This window comes from Sycon ciliatum, chromosome 13 (assembly GCF_964019385.1).
Source record: "Sycon ciliatum chromosome 13, ocSycCili1.1, whole genome shotgun sequence".
NCBI lineage: Eukaryota > Metazoa > Porifera > Calcarea > Leucosolenida > Sycettidae > Sycon > Sycon ciliatum.
In genome coordinates, this window is record NC_088655.1 from 26604867 (window position 1) to 26626583 (window position 21717).

At 47.0% G+C, this 21717-nt stretch overlaps 2 protein-coding genes across 2 annotated transcripts in view; one reads left to right on the forward strand and one right to left on the reverse strand.

Annotated features, from left to right (window-relative positions):
* The first annotated feature begins 181 nt into the window (after positions 1-181).
* On the forward strand, positions 182-12505 carry LOC135829422 (uncharacterized). Its single transcript, XM_065341831.1, has 4 exons — positions 182-430; positions 3076-3111; positions 10726-10793; positions 11917-12505. The coding sequence occupies exons 1-4, from the start codon at positions 322-324 to the stop codon at positions 12187-12189; spliced, it is 486 nt and encodes a 161-aa protein (XP_065197903.1). The 5' UTR covers positions 182-321; the 3' UTR covers positions 12190-12505.
* Positions 12506-13546: 1041 nt separating this feature from the next.
* LOC135829538 (probable proline iminopeptidase) overlaps positions 13547-21717 on the reverse strand; it is a 12264-nt gene continuing 4093 nt past the window's right edge. The window contains exons 5-10 of the mRNA XM_065341935.1: positions 20936-20990; positions 19901-20021; positions 18642-18786; positions 17351-17475; positions 15399-15561; positions 13547-14658 (exon numbers count right to left, since the gene is read on the reverse strand). Coding sequence (XP_065198007.1) covers positions 14542-14658; positions 15399-15561; positions 17351-17475; positions 18642-18786; positions 19901-20021; positions 20936-20990 — 726 coding nt within the window. The 3' untranslated portion in view covers positions 13547-14541. The remainder of the gene's footprint in view (positions 14659-15398; positions 15562-17350; positions 17476-18641; positions 18787-19900; positions 20022-20935; positions 20991-21717) is intronic.

A 21717-nucleotide genomic window follows, 5' to 3' on the forward strand; every position in this document is an offset into this window, starting at 1 on the left:
AACAGTTTTGTTTTGCTGCGATTCGTGTGCAAACAAAAGTCATAAAAATATCAAAAAATTGATTATCATGCAGCATGCAGACGTCATAATGCATGCCATTACGTGAATTATGCGTATCTAGCTTGGCACGTGCCCGATTGACTCATCCAGATTTCAATTGTTTTTTCTTCATCTTTGAGTTTGAGCAGAGCACAGCTCACATGCACAGACAGAGATCTCATAGACACAATTGTATTTTGTTCGCTGTCATTTGCGTTCCGAAAACCTGCTGCTGCCGAGGACACATACTGGTTACGGTGTGAGGGAGAGGGCGTCTACAGGATGGCGCCCGGCAATAGAATTCCGTTCAGGCTTGTGAAGACTGGTGGAAAGATGCGCAAAGGATTTTCGACATCCAAACAGGGCCCCGAGGCCTGGGGAGGGAATGTGGGTAAGTGAATCCACCTCTGCTCGTTATTCTGTTGTAAACTGAATTCGTGCTCGGTGAATCGTGGGCCTAACTGGCCTACAATATCTGAAGAAAATGTTTCCTAGTATTCACAAGTTTGAGAGAGTTGAAAATTTATATTCATAATTTTTTCTGAAAGTAAAATAATTGATCTGGTCAAACTTCATCTACCATACCGATCGATAAACAAAGATAGAAGCATGAAATAGAGAATTTCGTGTCCCCTGCCAGCCCTGTTGAAAACCTGGTCTGTAAGAGCCGAGTAAGAAATTCTCAATTTATCCCAAGACATACCGTATTTTTCCGGTTGTAAGTCGACCTTTTACGACTTAAAATGGAAGGAGAAAGGGTGGGGTCGACTTACAACCGGGATTCGACTTATAACCGGGAACTATCAGTATCTTACAAAAATGACCTGCACTGCATGCACGAGTGCACCATGTTTACACATGTTTGCCAGTTTATTGGCCTTTTTCAATAAATACAAGGATTGGGACGTTACACCCTCCAGTAAGGAATGTTTACATGATTATTTTGTTGATGTGTTAGTAGCAGGAGGTGGCTACAGTGCATTTCAAAACTATAGACGCGTAGGGTTTTTGAAATATTTCAAATTTGGCTGGAACTTTTTGAGAATAGTTTTCGAAATATTGCTCAGGATCGCTCCACAATTACTCTCATATAGTTTCTAAAGGATTGGATAACAGACGCCCAATTTGGAAAAAATTATGCACAAAGTGATCACAGATTTTATGTGGTATAGATGCTGGCATAACGGTTTTTGCCAAGGTACGCGTCTATAGTTTTGAAATGGACTGTAGTAGTGCTTCTTTGGGTGAAAACTTTAAAACGCAGAATTGAGACCTCCAGATACGGGGGTCGACTTACAACCGGTAAAATACGGTACATACACACGCACATATGTGCGAGTGCACGCACACACGCGCACACACGCTTGCGAACCCATTCTTCTGCATGCACTTCCACACACGCGCGCGCACACGCATGTAGGAGTACATGTGCACACAGCCATGGTGGGTTTGAAAGCAGTGCGTAAGTAGGATTCACGGTATGGTACATGCGCGTGTTCCAGCCAGGACTAGCGGTGGCACCAGAGTGCAATGACTGTGACACTTATGTGAAAACTAAGGCGCAGAGTCCAGTACGGGCACTGGTGAAAAACAAGCGGCAGCGGTGTGCAATAATTGACATGTGAAACCCATGGGGAACTTAACGCTCTAAGTACGATACTGGCACTGGCCAAGAACTACAGTAAAACATGTGATTTTAGGTGCATTAACATTTTTCGGTGCCAGGGACCTGCCAGGTTTCAGGTGTAATTTAGAATTAGGTGACCAGCCTACCCTTCACAGACAGTGCATAGTCTAGTGCTTTTTAGGTGTAATCCGAATTTAGGTGCCTGGTTTCTCTACCGAAATCACCGAAATTAAAGCTTCACCGAAAATAACATGTTTTACAGCACATGTACATCACACTACAGCAGCAATGTTCAAGAATGTGCGAGAAATGCAATGTGACGTTTATGTGATACCCTAAAAGCCCCTGTATACGCCCACTCGAAATTACGCCCACCCTCCGTGTACACGCCCAGTCAGGGGAAGTCAACACTTTTGTTTCAAAATAGCGCCTGCCCATGTATACGCCCAGATATGCCGGCAACACCAGTACATGTACAGGTGCTGATACCCAATACTTACTGCTATCCATATTCCAAGTACACGCCCGGTTCCAAAATAACGCCCGGTTCCAAAATAACGCCCGTGCCCTTGTATACGCCCAGGAAATCGAGGCTGCTATTCTATACGCCCGGGGCCTATACACGGGCTTTTACGGTACTAGGGCTCCACGTGCGGCACGGGAGCTGGCGAAGACCTAACGCTAACAGCAGCAATGCGCAAGAAATGCAATGTGACGTTTATGTGAAAGTAGGCCTCTAAGTACGGTCGGTGTGGGCGTCAGTGATCAACTGGCGTGGTGGCCACAGTGTGTAATATCTGCAGTGAACTTGCATTAGTCACTCGTGAGGGGCACGACAGGTACGCAGAAAAAACCCGCGTGTTAGAACTTAGAGGCTGGGTTGTCACCTTCTTCAATATGCGGAGGCTCCACTGCAGCCAATGAATCATGTCTCAATCTCCTTCTTCACCGCCACGCTCTTAATACTGCAATCGTCGTAAATATCTCTCCAAATTCGCACCCTTGGGACTTCAGCTGGGAGTATATGCTGGGTTGTTAGGAGTAAGTAAGTACCCTAGCTATTTTCTATGCCGAGCCCACAGCTATGTTATGTGCCGGTGTTTACTCTGTTGCACTCAGCGCATATGCTGGACAATTTGCTCCAGCTGTGTATCTGCTTTTTTGTGTGTGGCCTACTTAATGCTCTCTCTCTCTCTCTCTCTCTCTCTCTCTCTCTCTCTCTCTCTCTCTCTCTCTCTCTCTCTCTCTCTCTCTCTCTCTCTCTCTCTCTCTCTCTCTCTCTCTCTCTCGCTCTCTCTCTTTCTCTCTCTTTCTCTCTCTTTCTCTCTCTCTCTCTCTCTCTCTCTCTCTCTCTCTCTCTCTCTCTCTCTCTCTCTCTCTCTCTCTCTCACTGTGTTTCTCCAACGCAGATTGGAAAACGAGGCCAATGGGAGTTAGATCTAAACGTACGTATCAGTCGCTATCTCTGTGACCTTGCTTGCCATTGTAGTTCACCGAAATAGCCACGTGGACTTCAGTAACACGTCACCAAAGTATACTCACACTCAATGTGCAAGTTGCTGTCTGATGATCGGTTAAGCCGAAACGCTTTTGATTCCTTCTATCAAGTGTGTCACCAAAGTGCATGTATTGCTACAGTGAAACCTGTCTAAAGCTGTGTTCACAACTGGCGCGTGTACGCGTGAAACCATGCGTATTTTTGCTGGCTTTTGGGGCACTCACCCCCACCGTTAGGCGCTGCATCTGCCGCTAGGGTTTATCGGGTGTTAGTGGCCGTCGTGAGTTCCCTTCGGGAACGGACGCGATAATTTTTTTTTTTTTTGGGGGGGGCGTACAGCGTACAAAAGCGCGCGTATGTGAGTTCATCGCTTTGCGCATGCGCACTAAGAAAGCACGTGGTGGATCAAAAAAGGGACGCGATTTTAGCCTATACTGTAAAAGCCATTATTCTAACGAGGCACATATAATAACGATTTTCCAAACTTGACTAGTTTACGTTTACCAAAGGTAACGATTCTCACTCATTCTCAACGCTCAATAGGACAGTATCAAGAGCTCATAACCCCCAAGAGTGTGCAACTCCTGATCAGTCCCTGTATGGAAGCCCGCTCGGCGGAATTCCTTCATTGCGGCATTTCTAGTGCAGTGCGATGAGTCACGCCGATGAATTCTTCTAAAATTTACAGTCAAACCAGGATGCTTCCCCAGGGTAAACTGCCTAAACTACGATTCTAGTCTGAGTCTGAGCCTCAAGAAGCAAAAGTAAAACAAAGCACACGATCCTAAAGACAAACTATTTATATTTTCGATGCAATGGTGACTCTTCATCGCCTTCTTCTTTCACCAGTACAGTGCAGTCAGTCTCTTCAAGAACAATTTCTTCCTCAGGCCATCGGCATATTTCCGGTGCTTTCCTCGAAGATGATTTCAAATGGTTGAGGAACTTGAGAGAATACATCGAAGGAGCTTTTTTCGGCTGAGTTGCACAGCTATCAGAATGATTGTCCTCGACGGCAGTGTAATATTTTTAACAGCGTCCTCACTTCTTCCTGTCGCTATGTCCGTGGATTCTTGGAGAAAGAGTTTGTTTTCGAGAAAGTACGACTTGTACGTCCGAAAGGTCTTCAAAAACTGAAGAAGCTTCGAAAAGTCGAGACTACAGCCTTGAGTTAGGAGCGGTTCAGGGTATAGTTTCCAGAAATCGCAAAGAACCCAAATTTACCTCGGATGACAAGCTGCGCATGACGTAATGTAGGAATTTCGCCGAGCGCTGGGTCTATGCCCGTTGCACACTCTTGGGGGTTATGAACTCTTCACAGTATAATTATGATTGTAGCGATTTCTATTTTAACGACAGATTTCTACTCGTTAACTCGTTAGAGTTAGCACTTCGTTATATGGCTTTTACAGTATTGTCATCGGCACATAGCTGGAAATGGTGGATTTTTAACACGTCATAATATAGAACTTCTATATTATGACGTGTTAAAGTCCACCATTTCCAGCTATGTGCCGATGAAAATATAGTGGATCGTGCTCAAATAATGGACCATGCCCAAATAAGAGACCGGGGGTCCAACCCTCTTCAAAAAACAAAAGACCGGGTCTATTAATCGAGGAAATACAGTACCGGTATGCGTGATATCGCCTTCATTTCACTTTCTCATTTTGTTTCACCATGGAGGTAGAGGATATTTTGTCGTTCCTGATCGTGATTCGGGTATTCCTGAGGAGACGGAGAAGGTATGAGCAGCTGCTTTCATTCCGGTCAGTCTGGGTTCACCCAATCTTCCAGCGATCGGATGGCGAAGATGTTGGGGAGTACTCAACCCTCTTCAGAAAGATAAAAGCATACGAAACGACGTTCCGCCGATACACAAGAATGTCCGTGGCATCGTTCAATATTCTATTGGCAAAGGTATCCCCGTTTATCAGGGACGTATTAATGGTCATTGTTGCCGCACACTTGTATTATTCCAATGAATTATCAGGAGTGAAAATCAGTGTCAAGAAAATGAGATCCCAAAATCAAAATCAAGAACAAAGCAAATACACTAGTCACTGTCATCTGGGACTTCAACGTTGTCCAATAAGGCCATGATGTCTCGTTTGGCCTTGCTCCTCACCCTTGGTGAAAGGCGTGCCAGTGTCTGGTTTACCTCTTTCACCAAAAGGGTCAACTGATACAGAAGGTGCCGGGTTTGGCTTCTTGCTGGTCTGGATGGATTTTATCGTCTCCAGAAGATGAACATCCAGTTCATTCTGCAGAGGAGTTGGCCCAGCCTGCATTCGTTGCCTCTTGGGCTTCCCAATGGAGGAGGGTGGGATGGGCTCCCACTTGATACTGTTGGTCGCAGTCGTTCGGTGCGTGGCTGCTGCAATGAGTGGCACTACGCGCACTGGCACGACATCAGAATCATCAGAAGGGTCCGAATCATCCCGTACAGGTTCTGCAGCGTCACCATCACCGTCACTGCCTGAATCGCTTGAAGTGCCATCATCCGAGTTGATCATATCATCATTGGCCCCAGGCACCAATTCACTCTAAATACAACAAAGCATGGACAAAACCAGAAAAAGAGGATATAAAAGAAAGTGAGCGAGGAAGACATGAACACGAAAACAGACACGAATACAAAAATTGGTAATACCAACATGTACACGGGCTTTTTCAAAAATTGTTCAGTTCACTCACATTCTCGGGGTCCTGGGTCAATTGGAAATTGCTGTCAGCTGACCTTCTAGCAAGAGTTTGCTTCAGAAAGGAGAATAACGACATGTGTTGCCACGTGGACTTCAAAAATTATTCAGTTCACTCACATTCTCGGAGTCCTGGGTCAATTGGAAATTGCTGTCAGCTGACCTTCTAGCAAGAGTTTGCTTCAGAAAGGAGAATAACGACATGTGTTGCCACGTGGACTTGAACGCCTCCGCTGTGCTGGGACCACTACGCATGCTTGCTTCCTCCTTCTTCTTCTCCCTTACGTATTTATCTCGGAGAGACTTCCAATACTTCTTGACGGCATCGGTCGTTGAAGCATGATCTGTGGCAACTGCTGCCCACGCATTTGCAGTCTGGTGATCATGACCTTCTGGCAAGAGTTTGCTTCAGAAAGGAGAATAACGACATGTGTTGCCACGTGGACTTAAACGCCTCCGCTGTGCCGGCACCACTACGCATGCTTGCTTCCTCCTCCTTCTTCTCCCTTACGTATTTATCTCGGAGAGACTTCCAATACTTCTTGACGGCATCGGTCGTTGAAGCATGATCTGTGGCAACTGCTGCCCACACATTTGCAGTCTGGTGATCATGACCTTCTAGCAAGAGTTTGCTTCAGAAAGGAGAATAACGACATGTGTTGCCACGTGGACTTAAACGCCTCCGCTGTGCCGGCACCACTACGCATGCTTGCTTCCTCCTTCTTCTTCTCCCTTACGTATGTATCTCGGAGAGACTTCCAATACTTCTTGACGGCATCGGTCGTTGAAGCATGATCTGTGGCAACTGCTGCCCACGCATTTGCAGTCTGGTGATCATGGAGAACAAACGCAAGAGAGAGAGAAAAATGAACAGCAAACTAGCATATGTGTCTGGACGTCGAATGTCTCAGTACTCTGTCAGTTTTGTGCCTAGTTATTGCACTTTCTGACTGTATATAGTATCATGTTACAGTGATGGAGAGTTACTCTAAACTCGTATCCATATGTCCTTTTCTCTTCTAAACTAGCATAAGCTATTTTATTTTCAACATACACTACTTTTAAAGCCCGAGAATGAATACATACTACTGATGATATCACTAACGTCCTCTTCTATTTCATCCAACCCTACCACCTTTAATGTTCACCATGCAAAGTCATGAAGACCAGAGCGGCTATCGATAAGCCAGGTGCACATCAAATACCGATACTAACGAAACCTAACAACAGAAAAACTAATGCCAGGGCATGACACAGCTTTAGTATACTGTAAATATACAAATTTTCGGCAGCTTTTTAATTTCGGCTATATTCGGCACCCACCCAAAACGCCTAAATTAAAACGCCGATGAAATTTTTCACAGCATCTGTCGCACTATACCATGCATGCCCTCTACCCCACGCCGAAAATAAATCGCTGCCGAAATGTCACAAATCGTGAAGTGCCGAAATTTTGTATACTTACAGTAGACGGTCGCTCTACTAATCATGCTGTACATCTTTTTTTTTCTTTCACAGGAATTTAAAGCCCCTCCGTAATGGTATAAAACAACATCTACATCTGTCCACGTCTGCCTATCTTAAATTGATATCAATCATTAAAAAAAATGCCAAGATGATTTTATTGTCAATGTGTGTAATATCAAATTTTTAATGCCCTATTAAAAATTTGATATTAAGGCCATGGTAAAAATTATCTTTGATTCTCAAGTACGCGCGCACCGATTTTTGGCGGCGCACCGACGATTTTTTTATTTCTATGCATGCATACGCGCCATGAAACGGTCAATGCGAAAGGCATGAATCAGGGAGTAGTAAAATACCGGTATTCTTCTAGTCCCTGGCCTGAATAATAAAATAATCGTATGAACCTGTGACGTACATATGTGTGACCCTATCTTTGGAAATAAAAAAATTGTGGGAAATAAAATAAAAAATCGCTCGCTCGCACCGATTATCACAGGCTCATGACCTGAGAGTCAACTTTATTTTTTACCATGGCCTAATAGTATTTTACACAGAATGTATGCACAAACGGTGCATGAAGGACCTAGGAAGATAAAAATTATCCTTTAATATATGGCTCACGTGTGCATGGTAATTCTACTGATTCCCTCACCGTGTTCCGGTCATGATAGTCCGCGCTGCCAGGATTCCAAAGAACTTGGTAAGTACGGATCGATTCCACAAACAGTTCAACGTTGAAAACCATTTTACCGAAGACGAAACTATACACACTTGCTGAAAATATGAAAAACTGGAGAGAGTTGCAAACCTACAAGCAAATAGCAGAGCACGCTGTCACTACTGACTGCTGATCTCGAAAACCGGAAGAGACTGCAAGAAAAGTTAGAAAGCGAGACCTAGAGGTGGCTTTTTATGTTACCAAAAACATCCCAAACGGACAAGTACCATGAAAGCACTAGCCTCAAGAGGGAAGGTCGAACAAAAAAGGGAAAGGGCCAGAAACCCATCCCCAAAAGCTTGGCAAAAAGAGAAGTACCAGAAACCTAGAATCGAAAGATCGATACCAAAATGGAGAAGTACGAGAAAAGTATTAACCTCACGAAAAATGAGTACACTCGGACGTCTCTTATCCGGGCACCTTGGGACCGGGTACTGCCCGTATCTCAGATTTGCCCGGATCTCAGGAAAACCCATCTACCATGTACCACATCAATTTTTGAAGAAGTGTATTTGGCACGTATTGTACATGTTCAGGTTAGAGAAAGAATCTATTGATAAAAAATGTGTGGATTTCACAGGTCGGCAGTGACAAAGAAGCACTTGCACATACTTCAGTATGAAAAAAGTGCAAACCCCCCAAATTCAACACATTTTTGCCATAGGACCTCAAGGTGAAGGTGCCCGGTAGAGAGACGTACCCGTATCTGAGGCGCCCGGATAAGAGGCGTTTGAGTGTACTCCGTACCCGCCATACGCGGCGCTTGTCTTCTTGCCGTCTTGTCCCTATGCGGAATGTTATGAAAGGTTTTACGCGCGTATCCATACGCCTGAAGCGCGTGCGTATCGCGTACACGCTCCAGTTGTGAACACAGCTTAAGGCGACTGCTCAAGGGACCTTCAAAATGTGGTCACCATGTAGAGGGGACGGTTCGATACCGGAACGGTTTGACAGCCAAATTTGTATAGACCCAAATCGATCATCAGCGTGGATTGGTCACTCGAAATATGTTTGTGGAAGGAAACTGGCATGTTGAAGTTTGCTCTGAGGCCAGAGTCGATCGAACTGAGCCACTCCTTTGCGTTGGCCCATTGCCTCCAAGTTGCCCAATTTTTCGCTTCAAATTAGAGGTGGCTCCAAACGGGAAAGGTTTGAGGTTACGTTTGGTTGGTCACATTCCCCAATGGGAATCACTTGGAATCACTCAGAATCATTCTCGCCCCGTTTGGTTGGTCAAAAAAGTGCGTTAGGTTGGTCCCATTCCAGAATGGGAATCGCTGAGAATGATTCTATTTTGGAGAATGATCGTTCCACCTCACATGCTGGAATGAGCATTCTCATTCCGGAATCAAAAATGATAATGGTTGCCACGAGCCAAACAATGTAGCATCAGGTTTAAGTGCCTCAAATCATGCACTCAGAGGTACCTTGACTCTCTCAAGGAAACTAGAGTCGGGTAAAAGAGAAGAGATCCGCTGTTCCACAACGACGTCATGGAATTGTTATGTCAAGTGATTCCTAGTTGATTCTGGCGTGTTTGTTTGGTCAGGTGATTCTTACTCATTCCCATTCCAGAATGGTTGTCATTTACATTCTGTGAAAATGCCCAAGCAAACGCAACCTTGTGTTGCTTCACACTGCGACTTGAGTTTTACGTCTTTCGAAAAATCAACTTCTTGTTAGAGTGCACGTCAAATTCAATCTGAGTTAGGTAATTGCTATCGCTCCACGACGGCCAGTACAGAGTAACAATAAGCCTCGTGTGTGCTTCCATTAGTTTTCATTGGTATAAGGTGCTTTATTGGCGAGGGGCGAGCCGCTGTTTACCTGCGACAAGAAGTTGATTTTTCGAAAGACGTAGAACTCAAGTCGCAGTGTGAAGCAACACGTCAAAAACTCACCGTTTACCTGCGACAAGAAGTTGATTTTTCGAAAGACGTAGAACTCAAGTCGCAGTGTGAAGCAACACGTCAAAAACTCACCTGCTTGGTACGGTGCTTCTGGTCATCGCAGAGCCATGAAATTTTGGCTCGGAGTAAAACACATCGTAGTCTCACTGTGACATAATGTTTTCTAATCAAAATACCAAGAGAGAAAGTGAATATTGAGTCTGTTCCGGTTTGCGACATATCTCCTATTTGAAACCGTCTCCTCTACAGGTGGTCTCCTTATCCAGGGTCATTTGACTGGAAATAGCATCCCTTGGTCCTGGTTCCAGTGGTCTTTTAGGACAGGTGGTCTTTTAGGACAGGTGGTCTTCTAGGACAGGTGGTCTTTTAGGACAGGTGGTCTTCTAGGACAGGTGGTCTTTTAGGACAGGTGGTCTTTTAGGACAGGTGGTCTTCTAGGACAGGTGGTCTTCTAGGACAGGTGGTCTTCTAGGACAGGTGGTCTTTTAGGACAGGTGGTCTTCTAGGACAGGTGGTCTTTTAGGACAGGTGGTCTTTTAGGACAGGTGGTCTCCTTGACAGGTTTTACTGTACTATGCCCTTGCTTCATCTGTTGCGGTGGTTTGCCATGGCATGCCAAGCACTGATTCTCCACTGCGGATGGGTGGTCAAGTTTCAATGCTCACGGCGCGTGTGTGTGTGTGTGTGTGTGTGTGTGTGCGTGTGCGCGCATGCTCTTTCTGTGCGCACGCTTGTGTGCTGTGCGTTTGTGTCTGCGTGCACAGAGCAAGGCTACATCCCGATTTACAACAGAGTGCCGCTGCTGATTGTACCGGAGCTGGAGGGGTTCAAGGTAAACTGGACATTCCCATAGGACTGGGCCAGGCAACACTTGTCTTGAATACCGCATTTCCCCGAATATAAGTCAGACCTTTTTTTGGTAGACCTCAAAGGCAAAGAAGGGGATGCGACTTACAATCGAGTGCGACAGCCTACTTACGCGAACATACGGAAACAAGATGGCTCAGTCGTGAAAGTGATGGCGGGACTTTTACAAGTTATAAACTTATAATCGAGTGCGACTTATAATCGGGTGCGACTTATAATCGGGGGATTACACTGTTGGAATAGATCAAAACCCGACAGTTTCTGAGTCTGTCTTGGCTTTCTGCACTCAGAGGTTGGCTAGTATGTCCTGTTTCCACACACGCAATGCGCAAAGCAGCTGGGAACTGTTGCCATGTGTGCCATGGAAATTCTGGTGGATACGGGGAGGGGTGCTGGATTAGAAAATCTGATTTGCTGCTTCAATGTGCATGAAAACTGTCTCAAGGAATAAAAGTTATCAGTATCGTCTACGGAAGTGTCCTCGCAGTGGTGATGGTTGTGTGCAGGAGGGTCTAGTCGGCTGAGAGCGCAGTGTAGTGGTGGAGGTGATACTCAACATTTTCTTCAATGGCCGAGAGCTCTGTCGCACCCTGTAATAATATGATTGTACATACCGTAAAGTACCGTTGATCTGCCCCCTCTCTAATTCCCGCCCCCTCTCTAATTCCCGCCCCCTCTCTAATTCCCGCCCCCTCTCTAATTCCCGCCCCCTCTCTAATTCCCGCCCCCTGTCGATTTTCTACCTGTGAAGCGACTTCGGCGTATGCAACGAAATACGATGTTGAACCGACGCATCCACTGCTGTACACAGTACGTGCCAGTGCAGGATGAAAATGTGCGCAATTCAGCACATTGAGTCTGATCCTCCACGTTATTGTACATCGTACTGCACTTGACAGCCTTGATCTAATTCCCGCCCCTGCCGAAAACCCAGCTGGGAAGCGACATGGCGTGGGGGGGGGGGCGGATCAACGGTATTTTACGGAAGTAATAACTATGAATCAAATCAATCTACCCCTGCAGTTTGCTGCACTTGCCGTGCTCTCTCACTCACTCAGATTGTGCTGAACCGTGCCGTGTGTGTGCAGCTCAAGCCCTACCTGTCACCGCACGGCGAGAAGGTGGAGAACTACGCGACCAGTCACCACGACGTACTGGTGGTGATGCAGGCAGAAGGCTACGTCCCACCGGAGCAGCGCGTCAAGATGCCCGACATGGAGGACGGCGACAAGCTCGGCTTTCCCAAGAAGAAGACGCTGGAGCAACAGAAGGACGAGGCGACGAAAGCAATGCCGATGAGCATCTACGAGAACGAGGTCGCGCGCTGCAAGCACCTCAACACGCCGTTCCGAGAGAGATAGCAGCTGAACTGCTGGTCTTTTAGTATTCAATAACCCCCCCCCCCCTTTTTAATTTCTCCTTGCTGCCATCATATTTGCTTCATGTTGTGTACGTGATAACGTTCAGGAAGAGTCTCTCGCTTTCGAATGTGCTCGTACCGACATGCCATGCTGCTTAGAACACGAATCCAACCAGCCAATCAGCTAGCAACTCTATGTACATCATGTATATGCACAGGCTGCACCGTAACACGTCGCAGCATGGACGTTAGTTCTCGTGCACTGTTTCCGAAACACGTGCTACGATTTCATTGGTAGCTTGTAGCTATCGTTATCCGATTCTCCCTGCTGTCAGAAGGTTACACTAATTTCAGAAATTTCGGTGCTCAATATTTTCGGTATGAGGGCAACAGGCTAGGTTAGGTGAACAGAAATTTTCGGCACAGAGAAGCAGTTCCCTATTGGATTATGTGCGTTAGTGTTTTGTTCGGTGTATTGAAATTTTAGGTATGAAACAGACGCACCGAAAGTACCGAAAATAAAAGTACACCGAAATTTTGTGAAATTACAGTACTCCGTTACTGGTTACTCTGGGGACGGGGCTCGGAAGCGATGGCACCATAAGTCACGAAAATTAGCAACGATTTCTGGGTTGAATTTATATCCACTCTGACCATAGCGGAACAGGGCACCCGGTACGGTAGACAGGGTCCCTCTGCCTCTGGTCGCATGCTGGTGTGAGGTTGTTTGGTTCCAGCTTTGGGTCTCAACCTCCTCCCCCTGTTGGCATGTGCGTGCGTGCTTAGTGAGGGCACGTGCCTACGCGTACGGGATGCGTGCACCGGGCAGACTATCCTGTACTACTACACCCCCCTCCCCCGTGTCACCCTCTCGTGCCACCCTGCTACAGTATGATTTCCACCAGGAGTAGTAAAATACCGGATATTTTACTACTCCTGGTGGAAATGACCGACGTGTGCGGACTGCGGACACAAGAGTCAGCGTTGGCATGACTCCAATCTGGCTTATCACATGAGACATAGCACTTCCAAGCCGCGTGTTATGACTCGGGTGTCGTGACAACTCGATCTGGTATACACGTGGACGGTGCGTAGGAAGCAGCAGGGAGGAGTAAACTACTGTAAGAGAGTTGAATCTCTAATGGGGCACAAAGTCTAATGTTTTCCAGGAAAGAATCTCTCCTTTTGTACGAGTACGAGTCATACTACAGAAATAGAAGACAGGTGTGTGTTACCAAGACTGCAAGAGTACATAACCCCCGGTTATGTACTCTTGGCGTTACCGTACTGTTAGCAGGGTTGCTAAACGTTGTGCCCGCTAAGTAGGAACTTAGTTGTTAACAACTCGTTAACTTTTATTTAACTACTCCAAGTGGTTCAGGGGCAGTCACTCTTCAATTATTGCAACTTGCATAGTGATAAACTCTTCCGGTGTAAACATGGATTGTGACTAGAAACAAAACAAACAATGGCTAAAACGAGCGAGTAGTAAAATACTCCCAGGCTAAAACTGACCAGAGTCATCAAGCTAGAGGGTTGGCATAAAATAAGTAATATATTTCAAAATTGTATCCATCCGGTTTCTCAATAGCATATCCCTCCACCTCGCCAAATATTCGGTGATTCATTTAAAAGCCAGGTTTTAGAAAAATTAGACATGATCATGAGAATCCATGCTAGTAGCACAAGCTGTTATTCTTAGCCTTCATTTGCAGTCGACATCGGTCATGGTCCGTGGTGTAGCCAGTGCTGCCATGAAGTGCGCAGTAGCTTCTCCAGGACCAACGCTAGATAGAGTTTAGGTTACCTCAGTGCGTCGTAAGGCGTCCCTCAGAATTTTGATGCAGTAGCAACAGTACGGGTGATAATTATTACTTCAAAAAAAGTATTGTATTAATATCTGAAGATAAACAATGGTCACCAGGAAAATGACTCGAGAGTTTCACGCACTGGTAGGTGCAATCATTAGGCACAATGGCAAGAATACGTTATTGGAAAACGCTTGACCTACCTTGCCTTTTGTGTCGGAGTAATGAGTGCGCACTGTCTAATTCTATTCATAGCTTTACATAATGATTATATTTTTAGGCTCTCGGCACATCCGCGAAAATATGTCACCGGTCATCTCAGATCAACGAGGCCAGCTGTAGCCCTGCAGCTAGAGTTTCGGATACATGCAGGCAAGTCAAGAACAGGGTACCGGTAACTTGGGTAAGTTGTTTCATTGACCGAACATCAGTTTGTCTTACGAGCTGCGTCTCGCAAGTTCCCTCCACGATACTGCTCATTATTTACGGATGCTTGTAAGTTGTATAGCTGGGAGTCAATAGCTAGTTGCCCAATCACGCTGAGATCACAGGCTGGCATCTTTGAAGCGGTCGATTGCTTTCAGGAACGCCGCCTGCACGTTCGGATGCGCTGGGCTGTGGCCGGCATCGGGGACGACGACGAACTCGGCCTTCTTCCATCTCTGCAGGAGGTGGACCGAGAGTCCAAGACAGAACACGTGCGAACAGCATGCACCGGACAGACAAAGCGACATTGCAACCAGGGTGTAGGAAGCCATGCGATGTGGCCTCGCATGGTTCCATCAAGCGTCAGTAAGCTCCCAAGAGCACAGTCAGACCTCGTTGAACCGCACACAACCGTTTTCAACAAAGATATCCGGATAGGCGAGAGAACCGGATAATCAAACACACATACTGGATGCATGTATGTATGACACATGCTGTAAATCGGTAACCAACGATTTGCCTCCGCGGATGGCGAGGGATCTGGATAAGAGAGGACTGGATAAGCGAGGTCTGACTGTACATACGACTCCGCACATGGGGTCTGGTGTGGTGGGTGCCACATTATGTCTACAACCTAGAGCCCAGGAATCAGCTGGGGCATTGCATTGCTATCGATCCCATGCAGGGAGCAACACACGATTCCTCAACTATTGCCGAAATTGCTACAACCTGTTCTTCGCAAAAGGCGGTATGATAGAATGTACAATCCTTATAATCCCGTTGCAGTCGTGGCCAAAGAAATGACACCCAAGAGTCAAACGTCAATTCAATTGCATCATGCACGGGCCAAAAACCTGATCCGCGGGCAGCAGGGGCCGCATGCGCCTTGGCGCTGCTTTCGGCTCATGGGTCGTATCTCTTTGGCCACGACCGTGCAGTAATAATCAGAATTCCACCTGTATTATGCTTGCCTCACCTGGTGTAAATCCCAAGCGGTCTTCATTGGGCATATCATGTCATAGCGACTCTGCACAATGGTGCCCGGCACGTGCTGGATAGTCTTCTCAATCTGATCCAGCAGAGCGTTGTCCTCTCGTGGCCACCGGGAGCTGAAGAATCCGCCGTGGGCTAAGTAGTGGCTGCGGACACAGCACAGACAAATGCAGAACATGGCATAGATCTTCAGTGCTCTGAATCCGGAATGTGCCCCCCCCCCCCTCCTCAGAATGTAATACTACTATTACTACTTCCTCCGTTAACAAAAACTTCGTGATGGATTTTTGAGGGGCTGATTTGGGCACAAACTGCCGTGAAATGAGTCGCAATCACTTTCTTGGCCTTCCCTGGCATGCCATGAAAGAGGTACGATGCAAGGCAAGTGACCTTTCACACCAAGCCGAGTGGAATCGATGGTTGCGCTGTGGAAACATAGGTGATGACAGTCATGGTGAGCGAAACTGAAATACCATTTCTCCGAGGGATATATTGCGCTGGTTGGCCTCTCTACCACTTTAGCACTAAGTAAGTTGGAGAGCGATAGAGAGCGATAGAGAGCGATAAAATGGAGCAGCGAGCCCACACAATGAGCCAGTGAACAAGGAGCTGTTCCGATCGCACGGCTCAATGAAACAAATTCTGAACTCAAGTTCTTGTTCAACCTGCGCAAAGCCCAGATTCGAATGATGATCACCATGCATTCTTTCAGGAAGTCTGCAGTCCGATGCGAGTCTCATGGCTAAAGAAAGTCGATTGGACTTGCTAGCCGCTGCCGTTCAGTGCTGGCAGGGGTATCCATTAGAGAAAAAGGAATCAGTTTGGCTGTGCCTTTACTCCTCGTTTCGCGGAGTTCTGGATAGCGAAGATGAAACCAGGGAGTCGTAAAATAATGTTTCACGACTCCCTGGTAGAAACGAGTCATCGCCATCATGCAGCTTGAAAGCCAACTTACTTGAACGACGGCGACATCAAGGTCAGCGGAGTGTGATCAAAGAAGCCGAGGCAAGGCTGAAACGAGCGGAACAACGACTCGAGAGAGATGACGACTCGCGTGCAGCAGATGACGACGCGCGTGCAGCAGATGACGACAGCAACGCAGGTCAAAATTGGTCGAGCGAAAGCGACGCAAACTGAACTCTCTGGTCATTCCGCCAACAGTGTCTCTTGTAAAGACGCTGTACATAGCCTGAATCACCTTCGTCCAGTGATTGGCAGTCGATACAAACTGTTCTTGACCTGTTCTAAGCGTTTTCATATCCATCAAAATCCATCACGAAGTTTTTGTTAACGGAGGAAGTAGTAACTTCGCCAAGCGAGGCGTGCGGCAATGTTGGTGTCCAGTCGGGGATCAGTGCGCATGTTTAAGGCCGGTGTGTCCCACCCCCCCCCCCCCCTGCAATAACTGAACATAATTCTCAGCCGAGCCCCCCGGAGACGCCGTACATGCCAAGAGGTGCGGATACTCGGCACTTTACAGTCCATTCGTGGGGAATAGTCCCGCTGGATTTTGAAAGCCTGATTTTGGCCGAATTGAGGCTCGAAAACCCACAGTTTTTCTTAAATCTGGTTTTTGGATCTGCTTTTCCATACATTTGTAGTGCACCGTGTATGCGTGCATGCAGATCTCGCCATTCCTAGAAATAGTCCCACTGGATTTTGAAAGCCTGATTTTGGCCGAATTGAGGCTCAAAACCCAAGTTAATTTTTAAAAAATTTGGTTTTTGGATCTACTACTCTATACATCTGTAGTGCACCGTGTATGCGTGCATGCAGATCTCACCATGCATAGAAACAGTCCCACTGGATTTTGAAAGCCTGATTTTGGGCGAATTGAGGCTCAAAAACCAACGTTAATTTTTTAGAAATCTGGTTTTTGGATCTGCTTCTCCATACATCTGTAGTGCACCGTGTATGCGTGCATGCAGATCTCACCATTCATGCTTGGCTCTGCAGATGGCCCAGTCGTCGCCGGCGCTGCGTATGCGCTCCTCGCTGATCAGGAAATTCTCCGAGGCGCACTCCCACTGGGACCAGGCCAGCGCGCACCTGGCCACCTCCTGCCGCAGGATCCGGGCAGAACACAAACGAATATACACACACGGGAAAGCACGGAAACGGCTACCGCAGCTGACATTTATTTATTTATTCCAAGCAATACATGGCTGGGGTAGCCAATGACCACTTTGCGTGGCGATTGCAGGGTTTTTATAGCCAACCACGACATGGCTACATGGTCACAATGGCTGACATAATTGACATAATTACCACAGTTGATACGACTTTGTGGTTACCACCGTTGCCATGGTTACAACAGCCAGTACACTCGCCATACTTTAGCACAGTTGACATGATATTTGAAATTACCATGAAAAAACTAAAATGTTGCAGTCAAAGTTGGCGTGGAGATAAGAAACCTATAATCGATGAAAGTAAGGCTCACTTTACTTTCAGTCGGGGAAGTGAACTGTCTGAAAAGAGAAAAAATGCCAGACCCACCAGGACTCAAACCCGGACCTCGCTTGTCATGAGCAGTGCTCTAATGGGACCAGGCTAAACCTAGGAGGCGCTGACTAGTTTTCCACTCCAAAGGCAGCGCACAACACGTGCCACACATACCGGTGGCACTTGGGTCTTTTTCCCTCCCCCAGGGGTCCAACCACGGTCAGTTGAATTAATTTTTGAAGTTCTCCCAAGCCTTTCAAAAGTTAATCACTTTACTTTCATCGATATTATGTCGCAGTCAGATTACTTCAAAAGAAGTAGAAAGTAAACAATGCTTGGTCTTGTGTACTGTAGTTCTACAGTTGTGGACAAAGAAATCCGAGCCAAGTGCCGAAAGCAGCGCCGAGGCTCATGCGGCCCCTGCGGCCCCCGGGTCGATTTTGGGCCGTGCGCGATGCATTGAAACGGAAACGCGGTGCGACATAAGCCTCACGGATAGGATTGCTTTGGCCACGACTGTACTACATGTAGGATGCATGTACATGTACTGTGTGCAGGGGGGGGGGTGTAGCAGGGGGGGGGGGGGGGGGGTGTAGCAGCCGGTCCGGCTTCGGTCCGGCTTTGGCCGGACCACTTTTTCGCCCAGAAGTGCCCAGAATGCAGGATTTTGCACCCCCCCCCCCCCCCGATTTCAAAACTGTCCCCAGACCCCCTCCGGCTGGACCCGGCACCTCCAACGGCGGTGCTACGCACCAGATGTAGGCTGACCTATACTGTGTACCTCTGGGTCATCTCCGGTTATCCTCTTGTGATAGGCTTGCACCATGTCACCACGCTCATCCTCCGGTATGGGGTCAGCGAACCGCTGCCAGTACTCGGGAAACACGTTGCCAGCTCCTCCGTTGAACAGCCAGTCGATTTCACTCCTGCGTGAGCGGCGCACACACACGGGCAAGAGAAGAAACACTGAAGAGTTGCTGGCGCCGAGACCTCAGCCTCAGGTCGGCGGAGATGCTCCAGTTTCACCACCACAGTTGCGTCTGCAACCACCTCTATCATGCAGTATTCTGTTCTCGAGGTTCGTGGTTTTTCGTAAAAAAAGAAAAGAGAGAGAGAGAGAGAGAGAGAGAGAGAGAGAGAGAGAGAGAGAGAGATGGCCAGCAATCGAGGACATCTGAGAGTTGTAATTGTTGTGCTCCTCCGAGGTGTGCTTTTTGCGGCGTGCTGGGCCAAGCACAAGGAAGCCATCTGCCAAAAAAACTGAAGAAATGGTTGTTGTTTGATCCTTCGGTGTAATCTTTGTAGCTAGTCGAAACTAGTTGCTGTTTGGAGCAGAAACGCTGAAATTGACTATTTTCTGCATGTACTCATACATGTACTCAAGTACTCAGGCATGCAGTCTCACTCGTATTTTAGCTCTTTTTCTGGAATGGATGCTGCTCTGCGACCCTTGGTGAACATTTCCTGCGCTCGTGGAGCAGCTGAAAAGGACAACTGGCATGTCTGGTTCCTGGTTTGAAAGTGGAGAGTCGACTTTTGTACCTTGAAAAAGAAGTAGAGAGCGATAAAGGTACGTCTGTAGCACATTTTTGAGTGCTCCTCGTACATTTTTGATAGTGATAGAACATTCTCAGAACAAAGTCAGACCAAAGTCAGCGCGAAGATGGCCGTACAGTTTTCTTCTGGATTTTTTAGTTGTTTTGTCTCGTATCTATGTCAGTATCGTCACTATCGTGATGGCGACGTGGAGAGGGTGATTTTCTTCCTCTAGGCTTCGTTCGGCCGGCTTTGCTTCGTCCTCGTTGAAAAGTGATGCTGAAAAAAAAGGTCGATTCGCAAAATTATGTTGATTTTCAATGTACGTGATGACATGTGATTGCTGGCTGAGAGAGAGAGAGAGAGAGGGGGGGGGGGGGGGGGAGGGAGGGAGGGAGGGAGGGAGAGAGAGAGAGAGAGAGAGAGAGAGAGAGAGAGAGAGAGAAAGTGCAACGGTGCTCCGTAGATACAAGCGACTACAAAGTCTCAAGAGTGATAACTTACTTGCGGCATGTCAATATGCCAAACATAACAATTGCCATGACTCTGTCGGCATGACAACATGCATAAGTAAGAGCCAGCGTAGACCCCCAGCTTCCACCGGCCAGCACCCACTTGTCAATTTCTAGAGAATCATGGTGCAGTCCAAAACACACACATACATACACACACACACACACACACACACACACATATGCACACACACACACATACACACCTCAGACCTCAGACATGCTCATCGCGGAAGCGATGATAGCGAACAGCTATGTTAGATACAGCAACTTGTGCTGGGATTACACCACTCAACAGCTTGCAAGGTTGATGAATTGACCGTCACTATTTTTAGCCTGGTATCCACCACACAGCTGATTGAAGTGGCTTTTTCTGGCCAGTAAATCCCTGCACATTGCAGCAGTAAATCAGATTTGTTAAAGGGGAAGTTAAGCCTAAAATCCAATTTTCACCAGTTGTAGTCTTCGGGGTGCTGAGTCGAATGGTCTTGGTCCGAGGAAGCTGAGACGCTCCCTTCCTTCTTTATTGTGCGCGAGTTCGATTGGGCGCGAGTTCGATTTGGAACAGAGGAGGAAGGGAGCGTCTCAGCTTCCTCGGACCAAGACCATTCGACTCAACGTCCCGAAGACTACAACTGGTGAAAATTTGATTTCAGGCTTTTAACTTCCCCTTTAATCCAGCACCCTCCCGAATCCAGCAGAATTTTCGTAGCACCAATGGTGCAGGATTATAAAGGGCCCACTGTATACACGCGAACAGTGTGGATGCCGTGTTACGGAATCTCAGCCATTCCGTTCCCCGGGACGCAGGACACAAAGGACAAGACTTGTTTGTTACATTATTTATATTATTGACAAGACGGAAAAGCAAACTGCGCTGACAGAGACGAACAAGAAGACTGACAAAAGGGCTCTCGACTACAAAATCGCGCATGCTCATATCACACATGCACACGACTAGACGAGACAGTTTGGGGAATGCCATCACACAGGAAAACAACACATCATTTCATAACAGCCGTGTTACCTAAGTGAAGTCGTAGCTTCTCCATGTCCTCGACAAGATCAAACGTTGTGTTCTCCTGAGCCCGCACACAAAACACAAGAAAAGCTGTGAACAGCACAGTATAAAGTACCCAGGATGTAACATAATTATAAGTGTGAGTTACGAAGTCTGAAGAAAATGTTGAACGGTCTCTGATGGGATGACGACTACACCATAGCTCAGTGGTTAGAGCATCGCTGGCTACAAGCGAGGGTCCCTGATTCGAGTCCTGGTGGTGACAGTCAATTTTTTCTTCAGACTTTTCCCGTTTGTGTCTTTCCCTCAAACTAGTGAAGATGTAACATACTGTGGGACTTAAAGTGCAGTATTGCTCAAGGAATTCCGGTCAAGCGAGTCAATGCCAAGTCGGGGCCGGCTGTGCAGCTCTACAATTGTATGTTGTAGCGTTAGACCCGCATGCAAACACTGGGACGTGAACTGGGCGAAGGGCGCAGACTTGATCCACGCGATCAAGATGTCAGTGAGCAGCTCCGTACTTATCGTGAGAAGTACGCTATGCCGCAGTGTCCAGGTACATGTAAAGTGAGAGACTTTCGTTAGAGATTTATTTTTCGCTATTTTCGCGCCCACCACACACATCCGCGAATATAAATCGCCGCAAACTGCTCTTTACATCGATTGTAGACAGTGCAAGATCCAACTGAAGAGATAAAACCGCGAAAAAGTCCCTCATCGCGAACCAGTTTTTTGTTGTTGAAAAAGATACAGAGTTTATTGAGTTTATAAGATTTAGACTTTACAAT

Bases quoted from the DNA above. Each gene is read 5' to 3' on its own strand.
- LOC135829422 (XM_065341831.1), top strand. From the start codon at position 322: ATGGCGCCCGGCAATAGAATTCCGTTCAGGCTTGTGAAGACTGGTGGA. The intron at 431-3,075 runs GTAAGTGAATCC...TCTCCAACGCAG, and splicing joins GGCCTGGGGAGGGAATGTGG to ATTGGAAAACGAGGCCAATG. The intron at 10,794-11,916 runs GTAAACTGGACA...GTGTGTGTGCAG, and splicing joins CGGAGCTGGAGGGGTTCAAG to CTCAAGCCCTACCTGTCACC.